At 31.2% G+C, this 12,197-nt stretch overlaps 1 protein-coding gene across 1 annotated transcript; it reads right to left on the reverse strand.

Moving 5' to 3' along the window:
• Positions 1 to 499: 499 nt before the first annotated feature.
• On the reverse strand, positions 500 to 2,440 carry LOC126880816 (uncharacterized). The gene has a single exon (XM_050644880.1). The coding sequence runs from the start codon at positions 2,438 to 2,440 to the stop codon at positions 500 to 502; it is 1,941 nt and encodes a 646-aa protein (XP_050500837.1).
• Positions 2,441 to 12,197: the final 9,757 nt, after the last annotated feature.

Here is a 12,197-nt window from a genome sequence, read left to right on the forward strand (position 1 = left end):
TGACAATTTTATTAAAATTGTCAAAATTACCGACTAAAATATCTAGAAAGTGCGTCTGAGTTTCAGTGGTGTCGCGAGAGCTTCTTTTTGGGGGGGGGGGGGGGGGAGAATGAAAAATATTCCCAACTCTCATACTTTATTTTATTTACATAGGTACACCTTTTTCCAAAATTCAGAATAATTAGTTATTATAATAATAAACATATTTTATGTAAGTAATAACTTTACTATAATCAAAACATAAAATAAATACACAGCGTTTTTATAACATTACCTTATTTCATACGTATTATATTTACATAAGTAGTTGTTTAGATTAACAGGATTAGGACAAAGAAAAAGACTACAAATTTTAAATAAAGTCGAAACGTCGGCAGTTTAAAAAAAAATAAAAAAGAAAAACTCTGGAGATTTTTTGTCCTAATCCTGTTACCTGAAAGACTATTTACAAAAAAGGACGATATTACGTATTCTTCCATTTTATTTAAGCCCTAAAATGTTATTTTAAAATTATTCGCCTTTTCTTTAGAGTTGCCCACTTATCAATTGTGTAACCTAAATCTAATTTTAACGCCATGTCAGATTCACTTTTTAATAGCATTAAATTATCAAGCCGTTCATCAGACATTGTTGTTCTTAACACATTTTTAATAATTTTTAATTGACTAAAGCTCCTTTCGTTGGTTGAAACACCATAGGGTACAGTCAATACAAACATACAAAAGCAAAATGCTTGATTTAAATTATCTTTTAACTTGGTTACATTAGATAATAGTTCAGGAAAAGAACTTACTTTAGAGTTCATATCAAATAAAACTTCTAATTCACCTTGTAAAGAATGGACATCAGGCTTTTTAGAACCTGGAGGAAACATGGCAACAATGTCACCTAAAATCTTTAAGGTAATATTTCTTTTATCAAGTGGAAATGTTAAAACTGAATACAGTGGCTCAATTGATTTTTTGATATGCTCAAAATTATCATTTAAACCACTTGATAAGGTATCCAAAATTTCCTGGAAATCTCGCCTATAAAAAGTTTTTAAATCCATATCGACTTCAGTGTCACGATTTTCATCAATTTTTTTTGGCATAATCCTTCGTCTATGATATTTCGAAAAATCAGAATAAGGATCAATATTTAATTTTTCGGCATATTTTATGGCACTTTCAATTAGACTATTTAAACTGTTATGGTCATAATCGGTATTTCTTAAATTAAGGGCAGTAGTTTTTATCAAATTAATGCAGTCTATTATATTTAAATTAGGTGTTTCTATCGTTTCAGTTAAAATTTTAATTTTTGGTAAAATATTTTTTAGAAAAAAGAAGCTAGCTATGAAGTCAAAATTTAAAATCTTTTTGTAAAGTCCCAATGCTTTAGTTCTTGTAGAACCATCAAATTCTCTATTTTTGGAAATGTCTGATAGAACTTCAATAATTTGATCTACTCTTTGGTTAAGAGCTCTGACTGAGTCTGCCTTTGCAGTCCATCTGGTTCTTGAAAGGTTTTTAAGTTGAACTGATTTATCTATTTCTTGTATTTTTTCTTGCAGGTGTTTAAATCTTTTTGTGCTTGATGTAAAAAATACGTAAAGTTCTTCAAGAGTGTCAAAAAAGTTTCTAATCAATGCACTTACGTTACAAGCATGTTCAAGCACTGTATTAGTCCTGTGATCTTGACAGGGAATGTAAGGTACATTGTGCTCGACGATATCTGTAATTTTTTTTTGTACGCCATTAAAACGACCGGACATGTTACTAGCAAAATCATATGATTGAAAAGCAAGTTTAGAACTATCTATTTCCAACTCACTTAGGCATTTAATTAACAACTCGGCCATACCCAGTCCGGATTTATCGCAACATTCAACGGTCTTAATAAGCCTTTCGTGAATATTACCCTTATTGTCGGCATAACGTATTACCAGGGAGAGTATATCCTTATGGGATAAATCAGGTGTCGTATCAGCCATTATCGAAAAAAATAAACATTCTTTAATTTCTTCAATTATCAAACTACGTACCTCTGATCCAATTAAAGAGATCATTTCATTTTGAGATTCACCACTCATGTATGTCACATGATAAGGGCGCAATTTTCTGTCGTCAAACCATTGTTTCACGACACTGTTATGTCTTGATATAAGGTTTACAATTTGTCCAAAATTTCCTTCGGAAGCCGAATCAGATTTTCGAAAACCCAATCCTAGAATGCCTAATGTTCTGATTGTATCCATTAAAACCCATAAAACTCTCTTATTTTGACTATGGATTTTCTCTTGTTCGATTAATGTATTTCTCTTATTTTTATCTAGGAAAACATCAATATGCCTTTCTGTAATCAAGAAATTACAATAATCGGACAATGCCGCTTTATGAGCCATGGATGAAAAATGTTGTTGAAGTTTGCCCAATTTATTTTTTCCAGCACTTTTCATTTTTCCCCACCCTTTTACACCTCCTTCAACCCAAGAGCTTTCCCCTTTTTCCCGCCCTATACCCTTTGGAAATAAGCAGCAAACAAAACAGAAAACAGAGTCATTTATGGTACTATATTCTAAAAATTCAAATTCATTATACCATTGGGCATTAGACCTATTCTTTCCATCTGATGGAAATGCCGCTAAGCGAGGTTGATGGGGTCCCAAACGAATAAGATAGTTTTTTGATTAGTACTTAACTTAGAAGGGCGCATTGCAGGATCATGATTTACTATATTATCAGAAAGACTATTTTGGTCATCAATTTCAAAAGAAATATTATCTTTGTTTAAATTTGCTAGCACTTCATTGGCAATATCTATTATTGAGTTGCAATTCTGCCTAAGTTCTGTCACGGAATTTAAAATATCAATTGTAGTCATTTTTCCATCTAAAATTTCTGATTTATGATATTTTTCTAACAGCCCTTTGCTTTCATTTAAAGAGTCTAACAGATACGAAAATTTTCCTAACAGTGATATAAAAGATTTTTCTTCACCTGGTTGATCAGAAGAAATAGTGTTTGATAAGCATTGGGTTGCTTCATTGTCAGTATTTATAGAGATTACGTCTGGTTCCACGTCTATATCACTGGGGATGGTAGTACTGGCACTTGGCATATTCAGGTCCATATTTTCACTAACATCAGTATTTTCACTCCCATCGATCTTTTTGTAGGGGCTATCGTTAGAGCTTATTCGAACGGAATCGGTGTCAGAAGCAGTAGAAGTAGCCTTAAGTAAAAGGATTATTATTAGGCCAAATTATACCAAAAAATATTTAAAAAATTATATGGATATTGCAGTAAACTTTTTCTATTATGCCTATATATACCTATAAATATTTCGGTTTTATCTTACCTCAATTATAGTTTCTGTTTCTGCCTCATATTTCCGTTTCTTTAACGCAGCCTCAAATGGGTTTGCAGGCGCCCCAATATTTTGTATGGATACTCTTTTTCCACCATGTTTAACTTTTTCATGTTGACTTTTAAAATCATTGTTAAACACAGATTTACATTCGCAGCATTGCACTTTGTATCTTTTAGGTTTCATTTTTCTTTTAATTTATGGTTTACCGCAAGTAGAATTATGCCTACAAATTAAAAACCGTTGCTAGTGAAATCAATATTTTCACATCACATCAAAATAAAAATTTAAAATTAATATTTTAGATAATTCTTACATAATTTTAAACTCAACAACAAAGCGAAGCCAATTTAATTTTTACTTACCAAAGATAAAAGTCCAAAATTTCCAAACTGCATTTACTCAGTCAAATTAATTAATACTCGAATAATGAATTGCAGCTCCACGCAACTGCTTCAAACAAATTGTAATTAATAATATTTAATATAATTTACCAGTGTAGCAGTAAATTAACACTAATAATTAAAATGTGTTTTTATAACCCATTCGGTCACTCGCACTTATTCACTTAACACCAAATAAAACCTGAACCCGGCTTACAGCTTACACCAAACAGAGTACAAAATATATTTTCGGCGATTCCCCTAACGTGTAACAAATTGTGAATCACTCAACCAGGGCACGCGTAGGCGTAGCACGTTATTTAATTGACGCGTTGCCGGTTGCGGCGGCGCGGCATTGCCACATAGAAAACGAATTCAAAGAAATGAAAGAAATTCAACCCAAACTTTATTTTTTAACTTTATTCTTTTAAATTTTATTTCTTTTCCAGTCGGAGTCGGGATTTATAATTTTCTTAATAAATTTTCCAACTGAATCTTTATTGGGGGGGGGGGAGAATCCCCCCTCACCCCCCGTATGGCGACACCACTGCTGAGTTTAGCGAACAGACTATACCAATTGTTTTGAAAATTTGCATGAGCATTTATTATAACAAGAAGTACATGTAAAACAATTTTCATAAAAAAAAAATATTGAAAATTAAACATTTATGCGCCATCTACTGGCACAGTGAAAATAAAAAAATGGCTGCACTGCTGCAGTGATTGGGACTAATAGAGATCCTGAAACATAAAATTGCAAAGTGATTATTGAAATATAAGTTATTTTCTATACCATCAATTAGGATTTTTGAAAAATATTAAAATTTGGAAAAATGATTTTTTTTTAAATTAGCTAGAACATTTTCAGTTTCAAAAACCGTCAAATTGACATTTTTTTCCGATTAAAAAACCCCTAGTTGATGGTATAGAAAATAACCTATATTTCAATAATAACTTTGAAATTTTATGTTTCAAGATCTCTATTAGTCCCAATCACTGCAGCAGTGGAGCCATTTTTTTTATTTTCACTGTGCCAGTAGATGGCGCATAAATCGTTTAATTTTCAATATTTTTTTTATGAAAATTGTTTTACATGTACTTCTTGTTATAATAAATGCTCATGCAAATTTTCAAAACAATTGGTACAGTACTTTTTATTTTAGAAATTCCCAAAAAAGTATATGAATTTCGTACTTTTACACTAGGATAGCCCCTTAAGAAAGGTAAATTTCCAGAGCTGCTTAAAGACAGCCATCATTATTCCTCTTCATAAGGGTGGTGAAAAATCTAATGCCTGCAATTATAGGCCTATTACATTACTACTGGTACTCTCCAATAGGACTCATAATACACAAGTATAAAAACTTGTTGCTGGTATGAGCACATTGTGTAAATGTTAGGATATAAAAACCTTCAATATGATTATGAGCATTAGGCTCTTTATATCCTAACATTTTTTTGTTATTGTTTTAGTTTTTTGTGTTTATTGTTTTTTATAACTCTTTGTAAGTTTTGTGTATAAATTGTACAATTTTCCATGATAATAAAGCATATTTCTATTGTAAGTTGTCTATTTGTTAAACCAAAGCATTGATTGTAATCAATGTAATCAATTGTAATAATTATTACAGTCAGAAAAATGAAAGAATACCCATGAACGATTACATAAATCGCTTATTTTGTATTTGCGGTCTTTTTCTATAAATAACAAACGTTTGTTATAGAAAAAGACAGCAAATACAAAATCAGTGATTGATGTGATCGTTCATGGGTATTCTTTCATTTTTCCGGCTGCACTACAAAATATTAATATAATCAATTAAATAATAATATTTATCTCACAAAAGTAAGAAGTAAGTAAGTAAGAAGTGAGGAAATACGAGCGACATGTGGTATAGAAGAAATAAACATGTGGACCAAAAGAAGAAAAATGGAATGGAATCAACACATTGAAAGAATGACAGAAAATAGAATAGTACGAATAGCAAGAGACAAATCGCCAAATGCAAGAAGATCATTGGGACGACCGATGAAAAGATGGTCAGACAATGTAAATTGAGGCTAAAAACTGAAGTAAAACAGGCATTATGCCTATTTATAAAGTAGGAAGAAGAAGAAGAATCTCACAAACAACCCATAGAAGTTGTCAAACAAATAAAATATTTGGAAATCATTCTTGATAATTTATTAACATAAAAAATGATTTATTAATTACAGTTGTTAAGTTATTTAATGGAAATTAAGGTCATAATAATAATAATGTTTATTCGACATAAATATCACAATATACATAAAATAATACAATAATAAATCTTCATGAGACTAAAAACATATCAAAGTCTATAGTTAAAAAGAATAAACATAGGAAGCCACAAGGAAATAAATCTGCACGTAGCTATAGCCTCAAAGTAACTTCTGTTGTTTATCCAAATCCTCAATAGTCAAAAACATTTGTGTTAGGTTAGGATACAGCAGTTTCTCCTTTTCCAACATTTAAAATATCTGATGTTTGTTCCTAAAAACAACATAAACACATAAATAAAAACTCTACATTGTGTACTAAAAAGCTATAGAGCTGAAACAGGAAGTTGCTACGTTTGGTCTATATATAAATGAAAGTAAAACAAAATATATGGAATGCACAAAATCGAATCAACATGAGAATCTAAAGGTAGACAACATTACCTACGAGTATGCCTCCAATTTTCCCTACCTAGACTTAATAATAAAAAATGACAACACCAGTCAAGAAATGCAACAACAGATTCTTAGCGGCAAAAAGAAGTGTTTTTATGCATACAAAGACTTAATGAAAAGTAAGTTACTGAATCGTGAGTCTAAGCTTAGAATCTACAAAACAGTAATTAGACCAGTGACCACATATGGATGTGAAACGTGGACCATCTCAACCACTAATGAAAATCAACTGATAATATTTAAGCGCAAAATACTAAGGAACATATTTGTACCAACACATAGTAGAGATGGTTCATGGAGAATTAAAATGAACCATGAGCTGGATGAACTAATGCAGAGCGCAGATATTGTTACATTTGTAACGTCTCAAAGACTAAACTTTCTTGGTCACTTGGAAAGAATGCCAGATAATCAAGCTGTGAAAGTAATCCAGATATGGAAGCCCCAAGGAAATAGAACAAGAGGAAGGCCCCGTAACAGATGGATAGATGATGTAGAGGAAAATCTTAAAACCATGAACATCAGGCAGTGGCGAAGGAAAGTAGCTGACTTAGCAGAAAGAAGAATGCTGTTAAGCAGACCAAAATTCACAAAGGGTTGTAGTGTCATTAGAAGAAGAAGATTTAAGGACAGTTTAGGCTATATGCATTAAGGCGGTCCAAAACATTGAAAGCTTTGCATTTAACCATATTGTAATACTACACCATATCTTACACTTACATGACCCTTGTTCTAAACTAGAACCGAATTGGTAAGTACATCTTTATTATTATTGTAGACATTTTAAAAACTAATTATTTAATTGAATTACTTTAAACTTACCACTTATAAAATGTTTACTGCATACTCTCATATTTTAATTTTAGTTCTGTTAGATCTGTTCTCCTTATTGCTTTTATCCATTGTTCCTGCCTTTGTTTGGATAATTCATTTAAATGTATTGCATGGGATAAATGCTTTGAAATGCCTTGGGAACAGTAAAAAGTGAGACTTTATCCCTGTCTGTCCTGTTCCCACAATTTACATTTCCTACAAGTCCCTCAAACACAAGGAAAGGTGTTTTTTCTTTTTTAAACAAATTGACAACCTGATAATTACTATGGGATAATTCAGTTCTGTAGGCGATAAACTACTTTAATTTGCTATCACAATTTCGCAGATTTCGCTACACAATTAACAAAAAAAAAAAACAAAACCAAACAGGTTATTCTTTACAAATTAATTAATGTCAATATTTGTAAACACTAGATACGCGATACGCCATGACACTTTTGCCCTACGCCGGCCATATTATATCACGTGATTTGGAATGCCTAATTGTCTTCGTGCCTATTCCATCCGTATTGACAGTTCATTGTTTAAAACTATTTGACATATCCTTGTCATATTTTGCAGAAAGTGTAGTTACCGTACACCCTACTAAATTATGACAAACAAACGTTTTGGTTTACTACCAGAGGCGTACCACAGGGGACAGTGAATGGTTTACCCTTCCCAAATTCTACGCCCCTGGCAGAATTGCTATTTTAGTACAATATTTAGATTCTCCAATACTTTCTAGGTAAATAATATACTCTTGATTCGTAACGATAAAGCCATTAGCTTTCGAGATATTTGAAGTTGAAAATGAAACGGCTCAGCTATTTTGATTAATGTTTCGCGCTCTTTCATTTTTAACTTCCAAATATCTCGAAAACTAATGATTTTATCGTTACTAATGAAGAGTATATTGTTTACATAGAAAGTATTGGAAAATCAGTGGCGTAGACTTTGGGAAGGGTCATCCATTCACTTTCTCATGTACGCCTCTGGTAGTAGCCAGAAACGTTTATTTAACATAAATTAGTAGAGTGTACAGTACCTACACGTTTTGTCAAGTATGATAAACATTTCTATTACATAAATATTAACTATTTATATCCAGTACTTTAAAAGTATTTGACGTATCCTTATCATACTTAGCAGGAAGTGTAGGTACTGTCATCATCATCAACAGCGATTTCTTTCATCGTCGGATGTAAGCCTCCCTTAGGTGTATCCATTCATATCTGTTTGCTGTTTTTTGTATCCATTCGTGGCCAGCCATTCGCTTGATGTCATCAGTCCATCTTGTTTGTAGATATTGTACACCCTACTAAAATATGTTTAATAAACCTTGCTGGCTAAACTACCAGAGGCGTACGATAGAGGAAAGTGCCATTCCCACATTCTACGCCACTGGAGGAATTACTATTTTAGTACAATGTTTCGATTCTCCAATACTTTCTATGCAAATAATATAATCTTCATTTGTACCGATAAAATCATTAGTTTTCGAGATATTTGAAGTTAAAATGAAGGGTCACAATACATTAATCAAAATAGGTAGCTGTGCCGTTTCATTTTCATCTTCAAACCTAATGACTTCAACGTTACTATTGAAGATTGTATTATTTACATAGAAAGTATTGGAGAATTGATATATTGTGTTAAAATAGTAATTCCGCCAGGGGCGTAGAAGTTGGGAAGGGTAAACCATTCACTATCCCCTGTCGTACGTCTCTGGTAGTAGCCATTAACGTTTGTTTATCATAATTTAGTAGGATGTACAGTACAGTATCTACATTCTCTGCCAAGTATAACAATAGGGTAGTCAATGAGGGTATTTGGCTCCGAATTCCATCCTACTACATCGATTTACTTGATATTTTCACAGTAAGTAGGGAATAGCTCAAGAAACAAAGTCTACCCTATGCCGATGTGCGCTTTTATCTTGGGGGTGGTTCCCATTCCTTCTCGGGTGTGAAAAATGTTTTGGTTAGAATAGCCACAGAAGAGGCTAGAGAACCTAATTCTTAGCAAGAACTGTTCTATAATTATTTTTTAAAAACTCATTACTTTTTGAGTTATTCGTGGTTGAAAATTGGTCATTTTCATTGAAAAATGACACCTTTTCGAAAGGATTTTTGCGAATACCTTAAAAACTATGCATCTAACAAAAAAACTATATAAAATATTTCTGTAGGTTATAAAAAAACAAAGAGATTCGTTCCTTCATAAATCTTCTAGTTCAAATACAAAGCGGGATATGATAGGTAAGAAGAGTTTGTTTTTTTTATGCATGCTCAAATCGGTGTATTCAACTTGAAATAACAGAGAAACGGTCGATTTTAGGTGTATAATGATACAATTAACTTTTGTAGTGCTTGAAAAGACCTTTAAAATGAGCAATACTAAATGTCGATTACATTCAAACTAAGCGAGATACTCTGCAAAAAAGTTGATGACTAATGTATTTTAAGAAGAAATGAGAAGTATATTTAACCCCCCATCCATCAGAATTTAAATACATCGTTTTCCTTCTACAACACTTTTTATTATAGTGTTATTTCTATGTTCAAAAAGTTGACAGGTTTGAAATGAATGGTTTTTGATAAAAATAAGATCAAATTATAGAGCGCATTTTTAAATTTTCTTAAAAATCTTCCTTTACCTCCATGAAACTCGAAAATGATAAGAGATCCGAAAAAAGATACCACACATGTAAGGTTTTTGTAGATAAATTTTTTTATTTTTCATTACTGTATAACTTAATTTTTAAGTTACATGGAGAAAAGGAAGATTTTTAAGAAAATTCAAAATTGCACTCTATAATCTGATCTTATTTTTTTTTCAAAAACCATTCATTTTAAACCCGTCCAACTTTTTGAACATAGAAATAACACTATAATAAAAGGTATTATAGAAGGAAAACGATGCATTTTTCTCCATGTAACTCGAAAATGATAAGAGATACGAAAAAAAGATACCACACAAAAATGTAGGGTTTTTTTCAGATAAAAATTTCCCTTGTATTTTTTATTACTGTATCTCTTATCATTTTTCAAGTTACATGGAGAAAAAGGAAGATTTTTAAGAACATTTAAAAATGCACTCTATAATTTGATTTTTTTTTTTCAAAAAACCATTCACTTTATACACGTCCAACTTTTGGACGTGTAAACAATGCATTTACATTCTGGTGGATGGGGGTTAAAATTACTTCTCATTTTTTCTTAAAACACATTAGTTATCAATTTTGTTTGCAGCATATCTCGCTTAGTTTTAATGTAATGGACCTTTAATATAGCTCATTTCAAAGGTCTTTTCAAGCACTACAAAAGGTATTGGTAGCATTATACACCTAAAATCGACCGTTTCTCTGTTATTTCAAGTTGAATACACCAATTTGGGAATGTAGCAAAAAACAAACTATTTTCACCTACCATATCTCTTTTTGTATTAAAACTAGAAGATTTATGAAGGCAAGTGTCTCTTTGTTTTTTTATAATCTACAAAAATGTTTAATAGTCTTTTTAGCTAGATGCATAGTTTTTAAGGTATTCGCAAAAAACCGTTCGAAAAGGTATTATGTTTCAATGAAAATGACCAATTTTCAACCACGAATAACTCATAAAGTATTGAGTTTTCAAAAAAAATTTATAGAACAGTTTTTGCTTAGAATTAGGTTCTCTAGCGAATTCCGCGGTAATTTTAACCAGAGAATTTTCCACCCGTGAGAAGGGGTGGGAACCACCCCCAAGATAAAAGCACACATCGACATAGGGTAGACTTTGAATTAGGAGATAAGTAGAGTAGACCAGGGCGCATCTGTAAAAATATTAGTACATTTGGACGTTGAGAGGTGACTCAAATTTTTTTTGCAGAAATTGCTTGAAAATAACTCAAATAATAATATTTGAGTTATCCTCCCTCTCAAAATGGTCCGGAACATTGTTTAAATACTCAAAATGTCAAAAAATGAAGGAAGAATTCGATTTTTTTCTTCTTTATTTGATTATAACTTTAAAAGTATTCATTTTCGAGAAAAGTTGTACTGACATAAAAGTTGCGTAATTAAATTTCCTACAATATAGAATTGTTTAAAAATTTAATAAATAGTCACCCTTGTTGCAAAATACCAGTAATTGCGAAAAAACCATACAAAAACAAGTATTCGCATTTTACGTTTTTCAACCATTATGCTACACTTAGGACCTTCATATTTCACCCAGAAAAACTTTATGATACAGTAAAACAATACTGTAAATTTTATTAAGATCGGTTCAATAGATTTTGCAAAATAAATTTTGCAATCCAGCTTTCGCAAAAAAATTCATTTTTTCAAAATATTACAGGACTGAAAATAAAGCAGATAGCAAGTTGAAATTTTTTTTGCTTATAGAATTGTACTGTACCTTTCATTTGCAATTTGCAAAACTAAAATCGATTAAATACCACGTGTCAGGAATTTTTTTAAATAAACATTAATTATTGGCTACGCGCAGGACAGCGGATAGTTTGCTCTGATTGGGCATTCCAATGACCTTTGATAATGGTTGATACATGTTAATTTTTATTACATTTCGATATAAATAAATAAATTTGTTTATTGCAAAATAAAAACACATACTCTATCCTTTGAAATAACACTTTTTTTAGCAAAAACTTTCTTTGTTCATTTATTTTAACTTAGAGAATAAAAGTTTATTATTTTTAAACATATGCAATTGTTTAAACTATATTTCACAACCAATAATAAAATTAGTTTGATTTTTGTGGAATTAAAATATTAAAATACAGCAAAATATAGAGTAAGAAAATAATATATTAGATAAAGATTGGAAGAAATTTTGGTGGAAATCAACTTGTGTGAATCGAACACCGCTGTCCTGCGCGTAGCACCAAAAATTAATGTTTATTTAAAAAATTTCCTGACGCCGTGGTAATTAATCTATTTTAATTTTG

This window comes from Diabrotica virgifera, chromosome 2, assembly GCF_917563875.1.
Source record: "Diabrotica virgifera virgifera chromosome 2, PGI_DIABVI_V3a".
Lineage (NCBI taxonomy): Eukaryota > Metazoa > Arthropoda > Insecta > Coleoptera > Chrysomelidae > Diabrotica > Diabrotica virgifera.